The sequence below is a fragment of the Xiphophorus maculatus genome, chromosome 5, assembly GCF_002775205.1.
Source record: "Xiphophorus maculatus strain JP 163 A chromosome 5, X_maculatus-5.0-male, whole genome shotgun sequence".
Classification (NCBI taxonomy): Eukaryota; Metazoa; Chordata; class Actinopteri; order Cyprinodontiformes; family Poeciliidae; genus Xiphophorus; species Xiphophorus maculatus.
The window spans coordinates 16,677,419-16,697,481 of record NC_036447.1 but is presented as its reverse complement, the minus strand read 5'-3'; the positions used below and the strand labels follow the sequence as shown (position 1 = coordinate 16,697,481).

Here is a 20,063-nt window from a genome sequence, read left to right as displayed (position 1 = left end):
ATAAATAAATGCAAAAGCACTAGGCCAGGAATACTTTCTATATAAAGAAAAAGAAACAAAAGTCAAAGTTAATGGCAACTATGACTCACTCTAAGAGTCTGGCAGCAATAGTTCTGCATTTCTTAGACGGTAAATGGGTGATTTTTATCTGCTGAGAAGAATTTAGAGTTGATAACAAAGCAAATGTTTTCACTGAAGGACTATGCAATATAATCTGAATTTAATCTTATAAGGAACCAGCCCTCCAGCCTTTTCTGATTTAGCGTTTTCTAAATCAGAAAACTTCATATTTCAATAGTGAATTGTGCACTCAAATATCCTAAAGAAGGTACTTAATGGAAAATATCACTTGGTGTTCTTTGAATATTGACATACTCCCCCTGAGTCAGTACTTTGTAGGACCATCTTTCATACAATTACAGCTGAAAGTCTTTAGTGGGATGTTACTATTAGCTTTGTTCAACAATTAAGAGTGCTTCAGGCTCGGGCGCAGCAACCCAAGGTCCCAATGGCAGATTTTGAATTTGTTTTTTATTGAATGCATGTTTTAAATTGTACCTTATATAAAACTCATAAGCCCATGTGAATTGTATTGTTTAAATATTGTTACATTTTCATTAGTGTGTACAATACTCAAATATTTGAAAATCCTGAACCTATAGTACATCTTTTCAGGACCAACTTTGGAGTCATTTCAAATGGGATGTTTTAAACCTGCTGAGGCTTATCTAATAATGCATTGTAATTTGCAAAAGCAGATTTATTTATTTATTTTATATAAGGCACCAAAACTAGTGCTAGCCCAGGAGCCATTGTCCAATCCGGCCCTGGTTGAACGCACAATTAAAGGGGGAAAAAAAGGAAACGTTTTTCCATTTGTGCATCATTTGCCAAGAAGTATTGTTACAATGCGCCTCATCAAGTGTCGCTTTTAACATCTTAGCACAGAAACATCGGTGAACTCTGTGTTTACTATGTAGATTTGGAGGACGTATAGGTTACAAGCATCAAAGAGCACAATGGCAGGAAGTACAGTGCGTGCACGATGGGCGGGGGCAAGCTTCCCCTGTCGAAACAGCGTCGATGACGTCACGTCACGAAGGCGGCAGTATCTTGACGGCGCGTTCTCGACGCTCTCGAGCACGAGCCGGACTTCCACCGCCTTCAGAGATCAGGAGCTAGAACCAGGAAGCGAAAGTATACACATGGAGGGTGTGTCTGGCCCCGCCAGCACAGGTTTTATTTATAAAAACACCGTCCTCCGCGGTTAATTTAATGGGGGACACGGCGAAGACCAAGCGGCGGGAGCAGCTGAAGCGCTGGGCCGGCTCCAGCACCGACAGAGCGTCGGACGTTCCCCGGCGGAGGTGGCGGGGCGATGCCGGGGAGGGAGAAGGGGAGGCCGAGGCCGAGCTGAGTGGCGACCCGCCGGGGGATCAGCAGCCAGAGTCAGCGGGCAGGGATGAAAGCAGCCCCATCCCGAGTGGACGGTGAGGACACAGCTCAGTCAAAACTGTTGGACACCAGCAAAAAGGAAAAAGTCAGCCTATTATAGTATCAGGAGTTATCTAATCAGTGTAAAGCAGGTTTTGTTGTCTGCTGCGCTCTGCTGAGCCAGGTCTCATTTTATCTGCTCAACATGTTTGTTATTGATCTTTTGGGGAGTACTTTAGTTTAGCCATGCTTGTCTTTAGCCAGTCTGTCATTAACACTCGCATTCACCACAGTTAAGGAGGGGTTGATTCAATGGTTTGGGGGATCCACCGCATTCCTTGTTTCCCAGATTTTTTAAGATCTGAACCTAGCTGTCCTTTCTAATAATTTGATGCTTGATATCTTTCTGTATATTTTGCTTCCTTGGAACCAAACCGGTAATAGTAATGTTGCTCTTTTCATACCCAAATCCCAACCTGCTCTGGGGACATTTTGTACCCACTTACAACTAAAGATGTAAAATAATATTCCCCAATCAACTCATATTTCACTGGAAGCAAATGTGGTCATATGACTCTGATAAGCAGTATCTGCCAGAAGAGGATCGATCAGAGTTGTTTTGGTTTGGACCGGTGTCATAAGAACCTCAGATTTTCACCTTTCAATTCACATTTTAGCTAATTCATTGTTTTTGCTGCAACACATGGCAGCAGAAATGCACTTGAGGTAGCACCATTCAGTCCAAGAAAATAAAGCAATAACTACAACAAGTTGTCATTAGATCATATAGCCCTAATTATTGGTGGTTATTTAAATCCATAATAAATGTGCATCTATTATGCACATTTATTATGCAGGATTTACTGCCATGCCACCCAGCAGTAAATGCTGCTGGGTTATAGACTAGAAATAGATGTTCTTAGTTTTGACACGTTTGATGACTGAAAAAAAACAACTTTTAATATTTCAAGGTTTCCCCCAGAAAACTTGCTAAGCCCGGTGGCTGGGGCGCTCGGCAGTCATTCATCCAGCGGCCCACCGTGTTTTTGAGTTAAAAAATGTTTTAAGTTTCAGGAAATTTGAAAATATCACTTGATAATTATGTGTTATTGGAAGATCAATGTCTGAACACCAACTAGTCTTTAAAAAATGCAAACATAAAGAAAAACTCAAATAAATATGCAATGCTAAGCCTGGTGCCCTCCCAGGTTTATAATAAACTTGGGGAAACCCTGTATTTGTTATTCAGGTAAGACCTGATCAAGAAAAATCTTGCTATCCCACTGTCTGAACACCTGATTGGCCAATCTCTTCGAATAAGGTCGTCTACAAATCCTCAGAAAACTAGTTTTGCTGAGAGTTTTGTTGTTTTGTCTGCACCATATTTCTCCTAGTAATGTCCCCTAACCAGCTTTCCCTGTCCCTGCTTAAGAAAAGCATCCCCTCTGCATGATGCTGCCACCACCATGTTTCATTGTTGGATGGTGTTTTGTGGGTTAAGTTCAGTATTGGTTGTCTGCTACAAAGTGTTTCATTTCTATGTTAACCGGTTCAATGTTGGTCTCATCTAATCTGAAGACATGTGCTTTTGATGTCTCCTGTTTGGATTGTGGTAATCTGCAAACTGGTACCAGCCTCTTTATAACATCTCTAAATTGCTCCAGTTTAAAATTTATTTCCATCTTTTTAAAAACCTTTGTTAAATTGGCCAGTTTAATTAATGAAGAACAACAAACAGAACAACAATGTGAATACAGGTTGTCTGTCATTTCATAGTATTTTAGCAGCCTGGATCAACTGAACTATGATGCATCATTTATCTCTTATTCAGTAAGGTTCATTTTAGACCTCAAATCACTACAGAAACACTTTGGTCTCTATTTTCTTGGACTGTTTTTGTGGTCGACCATTTTGCTTTGACTTTTTTGTGATTTAAAGAACATCTCGGCGTGATCGAGCTGATCGGTCCGAGCAGTGTTGTGTGTGTTTTGTTTGCTAACCTTAGTTCTATGCTGAGAGGCTATTTACCATCCATATATCAGAAATTCCATCTCGTTTGACATCCTGGTTTCGTGCTCCGTCATTACATCAGTAAGTGCAGATAACCTACCAGAAAAAATGTTTGTCCTTCAATATTTCAGGGAGATTTGTACAGGAAGTATTTTTGCTGAAAGCTATTTGCTGTCCTCTTGCCTTCATATTTTTTTTCCAGCATTGCTGGAATTTAAGTTTATTTTTGACTGTACTACTTATGAACTTATGACATATATAGAGTCTGGATTTCATCTAGGGAAACGCTGTGACACCGCCATTTTACCTTTCCAGTTTGGCTTTGGACTATTTCTTACCTCAGTTAAAGCACATCAACTTCTAGAACAAAATGTTAATTTGGTGTCTGATGGGGCTGCACAGTGGCACAGTTGCCTTGCAGCAAGAAGGTCTTGGGTTCAAATCCCGGTCTTTCTGCACAGAGTTTGCATGGAGTCTCCCTGCGCATGCGTGGGTTTTCTCCGGGTTCTCCAGCTTCCTCCCACTGTCCAAAGACATTATTCTCCCTAAGTGTGAATGTGTGTGTGTGCATGACAGACTGGCGACCTGTCCAGGGTGTACCCCGCCTCTCACCCACGTTAACTGGGCGAGAGGGCGAGAAGCGTCCAGTTAACATTAACTGGATAGAAAATGTGTTGTCTGCTAGTGGTCATACCACATTAATTCATAACTATTCATAACAATTTTATAAGTAGTTCACTTTATTGGGTAAAGAATCTGTAGAATGGAAGAAGTCAATTTGCAATTTTGAATTTGTTATTATGTTTATACACTAAATTTAATTTTGATCTTTTGTACGCTGCACTTCTGACATGTGGTTTCAGTCACCAACAAGCTTTTGACCATAATTCTGGCTGCGAATTTGATCTCTCAGAATTGGTCGATTTTATTTAAAGTGATCTACTAGCATTACAAATACTTAGTGTTGGCCTCTCTCATTGATTGACTGAACAGTTTTAGTTCAGATGGGACAACAATTGAGCTTTTTTGAATTAGCAATTAATCAGTTCAATGTCAAAATGACCATTTCAATTATTAATATTTTTTTAAGGGACGTTTTATTTACAGAGATTTCATAATACAATTCATTTATAGGTTCTGTTGCATGTGGTTTCTATTTCCATTTGTCCAGTAGGGCAGTGACACCAAACACACATCAAACCAGCTTTTTGTTGAATAAACTTTACTTTACAGAACTCTTAACAAACTGGAAGACGTTTTATGTAAATATTCAAAATAAAACACAACAAAAAATTATAAATAAAACAGAAATAAAAACCACACACAGCCAAAATCATAAATAAAATGGACTATGACTTCTTATATTGCTTTCCAAAAAAATATTATAAATTGAAACAGAAATAATGAAGTTCACATTAATTTATCAAGCTTATATGTTTGAGTCATGTTTGCATTTGAGAAAATACTTTATAAATTTAAACTTGTGAAAGAAATTCTTGTTTTGTCAGCATGAATGGTTTTATTGAATCATAAAAATCACCAAAACCTTTCTTAATCTTTGAGGACACATGAAATAAAATCTAATTGAGAGCTTAAATCTTCAGCTTATTGTGTGTATTTATGGTTTGGCATATAAACCATAAGTGGTCCCTACTTTTATCATAAATCATTTCAAAAGCTGACTTTTCTAGTATTGGGTGTCCTAAAGAAACAAAGATGGACATAATCTGCAGAGTTAGTGGCAATCGTCCCTTTTGTCTGTTTTTAGGAAGAGGGTGAGGTTTGACCGCGCCGCTGAGTTCCTCGCTGCTTGTGCCAGCGGCGACACAGAGGAGGCCAAGGCGATGCTGGAGGAGACTGAACAGTCCAAAGCAGAACGGAAAGACGGAGAAAGTCTGCCAGACATCATCAACTGCTCCAATTCTGATGGCATCACTGCACTGCACCAGGTAACGCAGCTTCACCGCACTGTCGTTTACATTCAAGGTTCTTCTGGTTTTGCAATTCTCTTAAATTTCTTGAAGTCTTAGTGAAACATGGTGTAAAGGTATTGCTCAAATAATTGCAGGACTACATTGCAAAAGGCGTTTTACACAGTGTGTCTATTCAGTGAGTGTGTTTTCTGCTTCTTTGTAGGGTGGCGTGATTCTTTCCTCAGCAACACAGATTATTGAAAACTTATTGAGAATGTTGTTATATATGGAGTATATCCCTGTAAACACACATAAGTGTGTCTGGACTTTAACTAGACCACTCTAACATAAATATGGCTTTATCACAACCTGACTGTAAATTTAGCATCATTGCCCTCCTAGAATGTGAACTTTTACCCCACTTGCTGCTTCTAAATGGTTTTCTTTGGGTGTTGAACTTTACGCAGCTTTGTTCATTTGCCCATCAACTCTAAAATAGTAGAAAAACATGAGAGGATGATATCAGTTGTGATGTGTTCCTGTTTTCTACTTTCCTCTTTTTCAAATTTGTGCTTCCATCACTCTGTGACTGTTAACATTTAGAGAAATGTAATCAATGTCCAGAGTGTGTCTCGGCTGCCGTGAGACTCTGTCCAACTGTACAAATATTACATCTGCATGAAAAATGCAAATTTATAAAATGTAAAATATATTAGTTAACTATTATTGCACTCCAAGTAGTCCTTTGCAATGTGAATATTGCACACAGTGATATTGTGATGACCATAAATTTGTGTTAAATTGTGCAGGTCTTCCATCAACCACAATTTTGCTAAAGAAAACCATACCCACATCCTCATGCTGCCCCTGCCATGTGCCATATTGGCATATTGGGGGTTGTAGGTATTTTTAGTTTTTCATTGCACATCGTATTTTGCATATAAGCTTACGAGAGCACCTTCTACCAAGTTTCCCCTCAGTGTCTTTCTTTAAACATTTTTTGTCCTCTGCTACATGAAATCCTACTAAAATACATTGAAGCTTTGCATAAAACATATTTGAATAAATAATCTGATTGTGACTACAGATGGAATATTGTTCTTTTTTTTTATTTTATTCTTTCATTATTGGTATGTCAATTAATTTGCTTTGGTTAAATGTGTGCAGGCCTGCATAGATGGCAGCATAGAGATCGTGACCTTCCTGCTGGAGCACGGCGCCGCCGTGAACCAGGTTGACAGCGAGGGATGGACGCCGCTCCATGTTGCGTCCTCCTGCGGCTACCCTGACATAGCAGAGTGTGTAGGAGTTTCCTTTAAATGGTTAAATCAGTGCAGCACATTGCTCTTTGCCACTGTATTGAATGTCAGAGAACACCGTGGGTGCCAGAGCATTTCTGCTCTCCACAATGCTGACATTGTTGTCATCTGTGCCGAGATAACACTTCAGCTAAAGCGTGAGTGGTCCAGCACTCAAACGCATCCAGCTTGAGAGATTTAAAAATGGATCTTCTTTTTTTTTTCTCCAAAGTGAGAGTTTGTTTACTCTCACTTTTGAGAGCTAATGTGATGGTTGTGTCATAAAACTGGTTCCATTATACCAGTGGAAAACCATATTATTTGCACCAAAAACGCGGATAACGTAAACTACAGAGTTAGGAATTCTTCTAAAGGCATTTTGTTGTACACATTCAGGCATTATTTTTATTTTTCTTAGGTTCCTTCTTCAGAAAGGTGCGTCTCTTACTGCTGTGAACTGTGATGGTGACGTTCCTCTGGACATTGCTCTGGAGGAGACGACCGAATCCCTTCTCCATAATTACACACAAAGACAAGGTGAGCTCTTTGCCTACACATCGCTATATTTTATTAAAGTATTTGCAAATATAAAGCATTTGATGCATTTTACTTCAGTCACGTCTGGGATATTTGGAATGGAAAAGAAAATAATGCATTTTAAGACAAGCAGGGCCTTTTTCACTCAACAATTTTGCAATATGATTGCAACTGAATTCACTACGTTAGATGTGTTTACATGTGGAACTAAAAGAAACTGATTTCTGTATTTGACTATTGAACATCTGTAGTTAAACAATTTGATTTGGTTTTTGCTTAAAAAAGTCTAATTCTGGCCTAAAGAAGTGTTGGGTATATTGCATTTATGCGACATAACACATTATGTTTAGATTTAACTTTTGTGCGTTAGTAATGATGGATATCTTAAAGTCCTTTTGATACAACCGAACATGATTTACTTGTCCTAAAGACTTTACATAAAAGGTAAAGTGTTGAAATATTTTAGCTCCTGACATAATAGCTGGAGTATCTTTACACTTTTCTCGTGTTTGAATCCTTTATTATATTAATGTGTATTTTAAAATGACAGTAATAATATTTTCTATTATTGTTCTCTAATATTGATCAATATAAATTTTATTAGTTATGACTGAACATAATGCCACATTTAAAACGGCACATCATTAGATTTTATAATGTTTTAATGTTTTACTTTTTCGTTATCAGTCCTGTAGAATGAGTGATTCAGGCTGTTAAATGGGTTTTCTTTGCATCCATCATGCATCACATTCTTTGCATGTAATAGATGAATTTGGCTAGATTGTCTCAATGAAGATAAAAAATGGGCCTAAAACATAGTTATGTATGTAATTCATGTAAACTTGCTTGTCATTTCTTCATTACGTTTTATTACTGTGGTCTATTTGTTTTTATTCTGTCAGTTATTTACAGAAACCTCTTAACATTTGAATTAACACTTAAATTGGGCTTTTTAATAAAACCAATAATCATTATTTGGTTGATTTTCATACAATGTATTCAATACAACTATCAAAAGATCAGCTGAAAGCTCAGGGCTGAATAAATAATGTTAACAGCAACATGTTTTCTGAAAACAGTTGAATCAAATTTGCTTCAAAATGCTGAAGATTTTCTCTGTTGGATAAATGTAAATCATTGCAAGTACAGAACAGAAATGAATTGTGATCTGTCTTGCCGTCTCTGAGTGAGTCAGTGCTCTAGCTTGGTCCTCCATCGCATAGTGGGTGTCTTTGTCTGAGGCGATTTGCTCTGGCACGTTGATGTCAGCTAGTCGTTCTGCCACCAGTGATTCAGACTGCATTGTGCTCTCCTCTATGCTGTGAATAGTTTTATTTGTTTTCTCAGAAGAGAATGTGTGTTTAGATCTACATTGTTTCTCTCTCCGTGTTTAAACTCTTAGATCATCACATCAATACACCAATAAAAGGTTAAATGAAAAAATCGATCAGTTGAGCTCAGTTTACCAGGATGCAAACCACTATTCCTCAGTCTAACAAAACTCCTTAGGGTCTTTTCTATTTTCAGTCATTTCATATTAATTCCTGGTGTGCAGGTGTGGATGTGGAGGCAGCTAAGCGTAAGGAGGAGGAGCAGATGATGTCAGACGCCATGATGTGGCTGAACGACGGTCCGCCGGCTGATCTGCGACACCCAAGGACCGGCGCCACGCCGCTGCATGTCGCTGCAGCTAAAGGATACATGGAGGCTCTCAAGTAATGTAGTAACTAATTTATTGGAAAATTAAATGCAATAGTTTACCTCTTAGTTAAACTATTTTTAAAGCAAATCAAAGAACAAAGATTTTCAACAAATTCATGGCAGAAAATTATATATTAAGTGGACTTCATACACAGAACCTGCAACTACCATAAACTGAAATACAGTGGAGTGAAGGAAGGAGACAAGAAAGAGGGAAGAAGAAGAGAAGACAGAAGGACAGAGACAAAGTAATAAAAAAGAGGGACACTACATCAAAACGTAACAGTGGAAGAACATAAAAATGGATGACATGGAGAAATAAAGGACAGCATGAAGAAAGGATGCAAGGAAGGATAGGTGTGAAAGGACATAAACAAGTACAGAATAGTACACAATATATAAAGGAAGGAAGCTTAATAAAAAAGAAATATTGAAGAAGGAAAGATTCAAAAATGAAAGGAGGAACATGGAACAAGAAGACAAGAACAACCCCAGGAGGGAGGACATGGCACTAAAAGGAAAGAAAAAGATTCAAGGACGGAAGGAAAAAGGAAGAACTCAAAGAATATGAGTAAGGAAGGATGCAACTTTCAGACAATGGGAAAGAAAAAAGTCTGGAAATGCAAATGATTTCCTTTCTCTTGCTCTCTCTCTCTCTTTTGCACTAATTCAGATGTAGAAAAATAGTTGAATGAAATCTCAGACTCTGTTGTCTCCAGCTCTGTTGTCCGTTTTGCTCCTGCAGGATGCTGTGTCAGTGCGGACTGGACGTGTCGGCCACAGACTTTGACGGCTGGACGCCTCTTCACGCCGCAGCCCACTGGGGTCAAGAGGAGGCGTGTCGCGTTCTGGCCGAGCAGCTGTGCAACATGGAGGCTCGCAGCAACGGGGTGAGCAGCACACGCTCGTTAAGCGTCTCGCCTCTGACCTCCGTCTGTTTCACCTCCTCTTAATGTCTGATTGGTTGAATTCTGCAGGGTCAGACGCCGTTCGATGTAGCTGATGAAAGTGTTGCAGAGCTGTTGGAGGAGCTTTTACAGAAACAAGCCAACGTGAGAAAGATTTCACTTTAACTTAATGTAATAAATGTTTCTCCTGAGTTTAAATGGGGCCTTTTTTCCCCTCTTTCAGTGGCGTAATGAGCGGTCGATATCAGAGAGGCAGAACCAACCAGGCCCCAATGCTGCAAACGCACAAAGCAAGCGACGGAGGTTCATTTCATGTTTTACTTCTTTATAATCATTATTTCCTCTTGACACGCTTTTATGTTCTTATCTGTGAACATAGTGCTATAAGACTCATTGTAGCATGCCCAACAATCAAGATGTTTTGCTTCATTAAACATTTGAAGAGTAATGTCAGACGGAGCTTCCTAACGCTTACCCTCTGCCTTTCAGGACATCTGTGTGCAGGATGAGCAGCAAAGACAAGATAAATGTGCAGGATCTGTCTAAAGAACGGGGCGTTTCGGGAGGCGTGGATATGAGCGAGGAGAAAGAGAGCAGCACAGGTAACTCAGCTCGACCCAGAGTGCTGCAGCTGCATTATACAGATCTGATCCATAATTCTGATGTTTCTCTGCAGAAAGCTCTGCTGTGTCCAGTCCAGACACCGAGAGTGTGACTACATCTACCATCAGTCCTGCAGAGAAGGTAAAAACCCAGCGTCAGAGCTCCAGCTTAGAAAATGAATCTGAATATGCTGTTCACATACACTGATTGGTTTTTAACATACATTTTATGAAACTATTTTAGAAAATTTGAGTCTGTAGAAGTAGAGCTCTGAAAAAAAAATATAACCTCCTGTGCTGTCATTGCTTCAGGTCCCTGTAGGATGTTTAAGCTGCTGCCACATCTGAGATCAATTATGTATTTTCAAAACAGAAATAAATTGTGTTTGTATAATTTCATACTTGTAAATATGGTATTGCAGAAAACATAATGTAGAATTTGTGCAGAACTCAGACACACATCTTTAATGACTCTTCGGAGCTGAGCATGCAGTCATTAATCACAAAGATGACATTTATTAATATTAAGTTTCCTCTGTAAGGTAAAAATAAAAATGATTTTATTTGATTAATAGTTTTCTACAAAGATTCCTAAGGATTCACTTAGGAGGTTCATTCATACATCTGGCTTTAATTCACTGGTTGGTTTATTTCTTCTCTCCTGTGTGTTGCAGCCTACTGAGGAGAAGAACGAGGAAGAGGAGCAGAAGGAGGAGCAGAAGGAGGAGCAGAAGGAGAAGGAGGAGGAGAAGGAGCAGGACAAGGCGAGCCGGACTGCCAGGGTCCAGCCCACTCCTCAGACCAGGGAAGCTGCCGCCGAGAGCCCCAACGCTCCAAATGCAGACAAGAAACCCAAACAGTAAGTCATACTCAGCTCTGTTTGCCTTTACTAACACTTCCGTCCTCTTAAAGATTATTTTCTACGCAAAACATTAATATTCAGTTCATATGCAAATTGTAAATGTAATTATTTTTGTGTTCAGGTTCCAGGCAGCAGATCGAGACGAAGAGTCCGAGTCCCAGAGGAAAGCTCGGTGTCGGCTGATGCGACAGTCCCGTCGCCTCACTCAGGTGATGCTCATTTTATTTACATTTTTAAAACGTTTTTTAAAAATCGCAGACCTATCTTATGATTTATGATTTATTTGCCTGCCCGCAGTTGTTTTATCCAGATACCACCAGTCAAATTACAGAAACAGCTGTACATGTTTGCATAATTTAAATAACAAGAAGAATATAGTCTTGAATTAAATAATATCTAATAGCCTATTAATTCATACCACTTTAGTGCCATAAAAAATAACTAAAGATAACCATAACTAAAAATTCACAAGAAAATGAAAAAAGGCTTTCACTATCAATTCATTTAAGCAATAATCATGGGTTACCTGAAACATATATACCGCAAATTAAAAATTGTATCATGTTCATTTCTACAAGACATTTTGCCACATGCCCATCATGTAAAATGTAAATGCTGTTCATCCTTTCACTATGAAAAAAATAATTTAACATGCTGTTAAGCAGAAAAAAGAAATAACCAATTTCTAAAATGCAGTTTCTTGCCTTGAAATTATTTGAAAGTAAGCCTTCTAAAAAAAACCAAAAATAACCTGGGAGATGATCAAACATGTAGACAGAATTACAGTGTCTTCTATCTGTTGGTTTTACAAACTTTTTTTTTGGCTCTACTTTCTATTTCAGGATCTACTTCTATCTCAGGACTTCCCTTTGTGACATTTTATACTACTAAACTTACTTCCCTTTCCTGTATCTGTTTATAGGAAACACCCATGTTTATTTAAAAGAATCTTCTGCAGCAAATAATAAAAGTATTCTGTCTGAAACGGCACCAATTTTTCTTCAGCATTAGTAACTGGTCATCTCAGACCCTCAACTGTATTAAATTACTCTCACTTGGCTCATTAAATGGCCTTTCTAACTGGTGTTAGACATGCAAATGTGGATAATTCTTTAAATACATTTCTGATTGAAGATGGATGAAGAAATGTACTGAGCAGCTGATTATTAGAGGAGTGAAAAGACCTATTGTTGTGGCCACAAATGTGTTTAAATGACATTCTGAACAAATAGGTTAACTTTGCCTTTAAAAGGAAACTATTATTACCAAAATCAACTAAATATTATCTATTTTAGCCACAATGATGGCCCACTTATAAGTTTACTGTCCCACTAGATTTTATTTTTCTTAAAATGTTCCCCATCTGACAAGGTTCTAAAGACTCTGGAGTAGAAAATGTCCCACAGCATTACTGACCCTCCTCCCTACGCAACAGTGGGCATCAGGTGCTTTTTCTGTGTAAATGTTTTCTAAATATGTCCATGGAAGATTAACCTTGCTAATGTTAATCTTGTTAATGTTTCCATGGAAGAACTTTCATTGCAGCAGCAATGAAGGTTCAATTTATTTCAAGTTTTTGCATATCTATATCAGATTTTCCAACAGGCATAACATTTGATAAAGACGCTTAAGTGACAAAGTAGGAGACCCTCATTTCTGTGTGCGGCCAAAAACCCACTGAAGGTTATTTTTCCTTTCTCTGTGACAGGGTGTGACCTTGACTGAGCTGAAAGAGGCAGAGAAGAGCGTGGGTAAAGCTGCTGACCCTCCGCCTCGAAATGTCCAGTCAGTGAGCCCCATCATCACCGTCACGCCTACTGAATGGGGTGAGTGGAAGAATTTCCTAAAGAGTTCTTATTAAAAAAAAAGATGAAGCTTTCAATTACATACAGTGTTTCATTTATTAGTGATAAGAGTCAAAATGTTAAGAAATTGCAGCACAGAAAAATTGATAGTCTGTTAAAATTAAGCTTTTTAATATTTATACATGGCATAAGGGAACTCTAAGTAACCAGATTTTAATGGCTTTGCACTAAAATAACATTTTCTTTAGCTATATACAGATATTATATTTAATAAAAGGTGATTTATGTGTTAAATATCAGCAGGTGACTCCCTCTGTTAGGCTGTCTAGACCTGAAATCAAGACAAGTGAAACTTTTTCAGCCCCAGTTTGAGCGTCTAGGTGGTAAAGACGACGCTGAAGCCGTCAATGGAAAAGAAAACAACGGGACAGAAGATCAAAGAACTGAGTCGGCGTGATTATTTACTCTCTGCGTCTGCAGTCACCATCTGTCCAACTTAAAAATGCCTCAGCAAGGAAAAACGGAAAACAGCCTCAAATTATTTACAACAGGTTCATGGATCTGGTAGATTTTTCTCCCGGTTGTTAATTTTTTTTAACCGCCCATTGGAGGCCCTTCAAGATCAGTTTTATTTAGTTTTGTTGAATAAGTTGCACTTTTCTAAGTTTCAGTGGCTACCAGATGTTTAGATTACAAGGGATTATCACTTGAAAAAAGCAAATTAAAATAAATTAAAATGCACTGATCAGAATTTCCTCATGAATTTTTACAGATTTAACTTATTTTGATTTCAATTTAAGAGCTATAATTTATGACGAGCATTTTAAAATATTTCTTGTTGCTGTGAGTGGTCATTAGACATTCATAATAAGAGAAGATGCATCTCTGACCAGCTTCACTGTCCCTGCAGAAGAAAACATAATTATGCCACAACCATTCTTCACAGTGAGGATTGTGAATAAGTTATTCTTTATCCATTAAATATTTGCTATGGGAATAATAAAATCAAGAAAATAAAAAACATTTTTTTGAGGTGAAGGCTGCTGGCTCACCTTTTGTAGTTGAACAGCGATATGTAAGACTGCATCACAATAAGTTGATATAATTTCACATTATTATACCTTGATTTTGCTAATTTTCTAAGCCGTCATCCAGCCTTCAGTTAGAAATCACCTTCATGTGGCAATAAAGTCACCTTTCAGTCAACATTGATGTCAGATACATGAAATGAAAATGAGAACTAAACTTTCAAAACTGCTGAATGTTTTTGCAAAACCAATCAGTTTTCTGGTGTTTTTCCACCAACCAAGAGTTAAAAGTCAAGCTGCTTTCAGTCTGACTTTGTTTCTGGTTGAGCTGTCAAACTTCTGTTTACTGTAAGTTCCCATCTATCACCGAGAAGCGAGACGTATGAAGCACGCTATAGGTGGAGTGCTCTCAAGGAGGCTTTTTACAAGGAAGTGAGGTTTTCTCACGTACCCCGAGGGCCACGGCTGGTGGTGTGAGCTGCTTGGCGTGCCTCAGGGCGGCTGCCTTGTTCTCGTGCTTTTTACAGGCCTTCTTTTCTTGCCATCACGATGTCATCACCACTTCGAAAGCTCCACCCTTGTTTATGTTGGTTTTGTGTGTGCAGGGGAACTGATCTCTTCCCCTTCGGAACTATGATCAAAGTGCAAACTCATGTCCAGTTTTTCACTTCTTTAAATTTTTTTTTAAGTAAATGGTTATTTACAAGAAGTGGGTTTGATAATAAGAAGTACAAATCAACCAAAAACCGAATAAAGCCAGCCTTAAAAACCCTGGAGAAATATTGAGACCATCACATCTTTCATTGGCGGTTATCTGAGCCATAAGCCGACCGCTTCCTTTACCGCAGAGCTCCTTTTACCTTTACCCTTCTTCACTTCACTTTTAACCGTTTAATACTATTTTATTAAGCAGCCTTTGAGGCTTTCCTGGTTCCTTCATATGCTTTTGTAGCTCATCATTGTTTTCTGTCCACATCTGTTTGTTTTAGAGAATGAGACGCCGAAGCCGGCGGAGTCGGAGGGCGACAAGCATTTGGGAGTGAAGGACCGGAGGAGAGGCCGGAGGGAGAGACGCTCCACCGGCATCGTCCAGCTGGGGTCAGAGGTGAGAAGCTTTCAAAGCTGAGCTGCAGGCTGCAGGAGAGTGAACCAGTTCCTCTATTACATGATGCAACTGAACATGTGATGTGAACCGTTTAGTGAAAACAGGAAGTTGCCTCAGTGTAAGTTACGAGCAAGTGTTGTCATCCCCTACAGTCAGGCAACAGGATGTTATATTTAATAGACAGAATCACCTAAAAGAAAACAGACAAAACATTGATAGTTGTTTTGTGGATACATTTTTCCACCTGAGCGTCCGTTCTTTAAAAAAAAACACCTTGGCTTTCACAGAACAAGCTGAACATACACAGAAATTAAATTATACAAACAAAAGTGAATTAGCAAGCCTCCAGTCACGCTTTAACAGAGCAGATGGCGTTCTCATGATCATTTTTGCCAGGTAATCTCTCTGCTTCAGAGGGTGTGTTTGAGCAGAACAGGAATGCAAACATGACTGAATATTTCCTCGACCAGATCTTTACAGGTAAAGACAGGGAGCGAAGCTGCTGCTTGTTTCAGTTTTAGGTGGAGGAAGAAACTCGTCGTGACGAAACAGTTAATTTTCCCAAAGTTTAGATTGCCACATCAGCCAGATATCACGGCCCACATCAATCAGTCAGCCTCAGTGCCGAGTGTCTCAGATCCGAGTCAGTGGTATACCTGCTCCTGTTTGTACATCACATGAACCTGCATATTCCAGAAGTGGTGTGAAAATAGTCACTAGCAGGTAAATGTATTTTACAAACACAATGTTTTTGTAATGAATGCCATATAGCTTGTGTGTTTCATCCTTGTAAAACCTCCAAGAACTAAATAAGCAACATAAAGCATGTGCCTGTGTGCTGAGTTCATGTCAGAGATGGAGTGTCATGTTTACACTCTAAACTTTATGTTTTCCAGAATGAAGATGGCGAAGCCCAGCTGGAAGATGCAAACAGCAACAGCACTGAGTGAGTCAAGACTTTAGAGTTTTATTTCATGTTTTCAGCCTTTTGATTGATTCTGACACATGGGAGTATGGCATTAATAAATTAATTTCATTTGACATTTTTTTTAATGTGAATCTTTTGGTTTGAAAGAAGTTCTATTTCCAAATAATCACACACAGACATGCAGTGTATTGTAAAAAAAGAGAGCTATATCTAGCAAGTGTTAGATGATGCTGAGCTAGTCTAGAGGTAAAGGTCTGATAAAGATATAAACCACTGCAGAGCAGTTTCATTAATCCCAACAAAAAACTTGGTCACTGTATAATTCAGAAGGCTGTTTGGTACTGAATATGAATGAATGAGAAGGGCATCCAAAAGTGCAAAAAGATCTCCAGCCTGAAAAGCTTTGATCAGATCCTTTCCAAAGATGACAGGAAAGTCTCACTGTAGGCAAAACCTTCAAGAAAATCCAGGGTTTACTAATGACTGGAGTGGAGACATGTTATCAGGGAGGATGTTAAACAGTTTCTTGTATATTTCATTTTACAGAGGGAGAGACTTGTCTTCAGACTACAAAACGGTAGGGGTGAAACGTTTTTCTGTTCTCGGTCTGAGAGTTAAAATCAGTCAGACACGTCTGGGACAGGAATGTCTGCAACTGACAAAACTAATTACCATACAGACTGATGAGTTTCTTTTTTTTTCTGGTTATTTGGTGTTTCCTCTCAGTTGTACATCAAGGTACTGCAGGAGAACATGACTCTGAAGGAGACGCTGCAGGAGATGGAGCAGCAGCTGAGCCAGAACAAAGTGGAGCTGGAGAGACTCCGACAGGTTTGGCAGGTTTGCTGCTTCCTCTGACCTTTTATCTGGGTTTGTGTTTGTGTCATGAAATATCAGGAAAATAAATATTTTCATTTCATACAAGCCTGAACAGAAAGTCTGAACTACGGAGAAAGCATTTTGTTATTTAGTCAACAGGAACGTAAAAACAACCATCACTGTTTGCGTACTTAGAAGTTTTAGTAAAATGTCTAACTGTGATATTTGAGAGAGAAACTCGCTGTCTCTGTGTTGCAGAGTCAGGAGAGCGACACTGACAGACCGGCCCTGCTAGAGCTGGAGAGATTTGTAAGTCAACTTCAGAGGTTTATTTTAAACACCTAAAACTAAGCTAAGCTGCCATTTCCTGTCCTTTTAGCCTTTAAGCTGCTCTCTGTCGTTGCTTTGGGAGGTGTAATAAATTACAAGCCTACTGCAGAGAATGAGTTAACCGCTCTGCAGTTGCAGCGTTGCATGAAGCCCACGGGTTGAACCGGTCGTTGTCTGAACTTGCACAGTTTTACTGCAGAAGCTGAAACTTTTTTTTTTTTTTTGTGCTGTGGCAGTTTGTCTGTTTCCTGATCTTTGTGATTGGTTCGCAGGAGAAGCTGTCCCTCCAGAGGAAAGCAGGGGAACTGGAGGATGAGCTGAAGGTACAAGTTTTTCTTGGATTATTTAGAAAAACTACACGTCAGTAACACAAGTGGATTTTGTTTCTAATCCACAGCAGGTCAAAATGATCCATAAAGGCCCACTAATGTTTGGACATGTGTCTCTTAACAAGCTGCTGAGAAACTACGTGCTTTTTGCAGTCATCAGCACAGTTCTGTTTGGAGTTTATTTAAAGCTTCTTGTTTCCTGGAACCCAAATTTTAAATAGAGCTCATATATTTCTAAAAGGCTTACAGTTTAGTGTAAATCTTCCTCATCCATTCCTAAATCAGTGTTAATGAGAATTATGAATAATTATTTCTAAGCATCGGCTAGTTGCCTGTTGAGTTGAGGAGAAGTTAGAAAATCTGTAGGCGTTTGTCGCTCACAAACTATTTAAACCAAAAAAGATAAAGATTAGAAAATATGTCTTTCCACCTCAGAGACTTAGAGCTAAATCACCAAAAAACTAAGAAGAAGAGAAAGATGGTCAGCAAATAGGGAGGGTGTGATTACTCTGATGCCAGTACAGATGTTTCCATTAATCATTGAAAATGCATAAATCATTAAAAAAAATTTAATATAATGGATCATTTTATTCAAAATGGATGCTCTCTGTTATTTTCTCATATTTTTTGAGACTCCTGTCTCCTATCAGAATCAAACTGCTTGGTTGATTGAAAATCTCTTTAAATCTAATGCATTTGAACCACAAGACTGGATTATGACTGAATAATTACACACAAAGAGAGGACAACACAACCATAGTCTTCTAGTTATGTCTTTAAATGAACTGATTCTGTGACGGCGTTGTTTGTCCGTGTGTGTAGGTTCTGAAGGACCTCAGAGCAGACAACCAGAGGCTTAAAGACGAGAACGCCGCCCTCATCCGTGTCATCAGCAAACTCTCCAGATGAACTGCAATAACCATACAGACACAAAGTATTACACGACTCTTCTGTCGCCCAAACTCGGAGGACACAAACCAGTAAGGGAGACGCAGCATGGAACTGCAGATGTCCAGCTCACCTCCCGCCACAGTGTTTGGCTCTTTATGTTTTGGCAGATCTACTGTTCAATGAGGCAAACTGCACCTCCTGTGGACCGGCAGGATGTCCATATCCACTTTTATATTAGGTTTTTATTGTATTTTTTACCTGCGATGTTTTATTGTGCTTTGCTTCAGTGATCCTTTGTATAAAATCTGTATTCAGAGACTTGAAGCCATGCACAAATGGCTGACAGTAAGAGCTGTGTCGCACGCAAGACTTAAATGTGCCAAAATGAGAAAAAAATAAATTAAAACAGTCCCAGTTTTGCACATCTTTTAGGTAAAAAAAAAATGTGGGCAGTATTGTTTCTCAGGATGATTCTTTTCCTCAACGCTTACTGTTTTTAGTCGGCTGCTGTACCGATGGACCAAAACCCTGCATGCTCACCTTTCCCTGCTCCTCTTGAGTGCATTTCACATGTTCGTGCTGCAGCCGCCTGTGGTGTGCATCGGAGAAAAGGCGTGTTTAATTACTGCTGTGTTACAGACTGAGTATTTGGGTGCTAACAGACACATTGTGAGGTGAAACTCAGGTTCAGATACTTCAAATAATGTTACAGTTCAGATTTCTTCCTGGAGGTTGAGGAGAATCTGATCTTTGACCTCTGTACTGTATGTTTTTTTATTTTTTGCTTTGTTAACTGGATGCTTCTTCTTAGTATTCACCCTTTGACGGCACTGCTGTTTAACAGACGGGCCAGATGGGTCATCCTTTGAATGTTTACTTCCTTACGAGACAGAAATGCATGTCAAAATGTATTTTGAAGCTGTGCCTTTGGATATACATTTGTAAGTAATATTTCTATTTTGCTTTGGCATTGTACGATGTTGAGTATAAAATACAACGTGGGCATAAATAATTAAGGGTCTGCTGCTTCTTACTGTTTGATTTTACCTGAAAACATTACAGTAGACCCTATAAAGCGGGACGTTTGTAATAATTACAAAATAATTCCACCAGAGGGCGCTGATGCATTCCCAGTTTGTAGACCGAATAAGGGACCAGTACAAACTGCATTATCGAGTTGGACCTCAGTTGATTGGAGTCTTTTATTCAGAGCCTTAACAAATGACAAAACACGGTTTGCCTCAAAGGTAGTCATTTCTACAGTGATATGTTCGTTCTACCTGTTCTGCAACGTTCAAGTACCAACATGTCCTGAGGATGTTTTGGTACCGTCTGCTTCCAAATCCCTTCCCAACATTTCAGGTAAATTTTCTTGCTTGGGTATGTTTAAAAAAAAATCCAGCTTTTAGGTTGAGCATGTTTGTAACTTGGGAGGAAAAATCCCAAGTTAAACATTATTGCAATATTAACATACAATATTCAACCCGTTTTTGGTCAAAAAGACACCACTTATTCTTCTATAATATGTCACAAGATTGAAGCACACACATAAATTATACAGTA

General features: G+C 38.9%; 1 protein-coding gene across 2 annotated transcripts; it reads left to right on the top strand.

The window, feature by feature from the left end:
• Nucleotides 1–1,127: 1,127 nt before the first annotated feature.
• On the top strand, nucleotides 1,128–19,521 carry LOC102219491 (protein phosphatase 1 regulatory subunit 12C-like). 2 transcript variants are annotated; one of them, XM_005803033.2, is made up of 20 exons: nucleotides 1,128–1,490; nucleotides 5,213–5,393; nucleotides 6,525–6,655; nucleotides 7,074–7,192; nucleotides 8,748–8,907; nucleotides 9,639–9,783; nucleotides 9,871–9,945; nucleotides 10,025–10,104; nucleotides 10,291–10,403; nucleotides 10,478–10,545; nucleotides 11,078–11,262; nucleotides 11,387–11,474; nucleotides 12,974–13,091; nucleotides 15,088–15,203; nucleotides 16,100–16,149; nucleotides 16,678–16,708; nucleotides 16,858–16,962; nucleotides 17,209–17,259; nucleotides 17,553–17,603; nucleotides 18,432–19,521. In XM_005803033.2, the coding sequence occupies exons 1-20, from the start codon at nucleotides 1,276–1,278 to the stop codon at nucleotides 18,516–18,518; spliced, it is 2,169 nt and encodes a 722-aa protein (XP_005803090.1). In that variant the 5' UTR covers nucleotides 1,128–1,275; the 3' UTR covers nucleotides 18,519–19,521. The 2 variants fall into 2 exon arrangements, with proteins under 2 accessions (XP_005803090.1, XP_005803089.1); XM_005803032.2 differs by having other exon boundaries at nucleotides 16,858–16,971.
• The last annotated feature ends 542 nt before the right edge of the window (nucleotides 19,522–20,063 follow it).

Excerpts from the sequence above, each read along its gene's own strand:
- LOC102219491 (XM_005803032.2), top strand. The coding sequence starts at position 1,276 with ATGGGGGACACGGCGAAGACCAAGCGGCGGGAGCAGCTGAAGCGCTGG. Across the intron at positions 10,546-11,077 it reads CCATCAGTCCTGCAGAGAAG|CCTACTGAGGAGAAGAACGA; the intron begins GTAAAAACCCAG and ends TGTGTGTTGCAG. Across the intron at positions 16,972-17,208 it reads GACTCCGACAGGTTTGGCAG|AGTCAGGAGAGCGACACTGA; the intron begins GTTTGCTGCTTC and ends TCTGTGTTGCAG.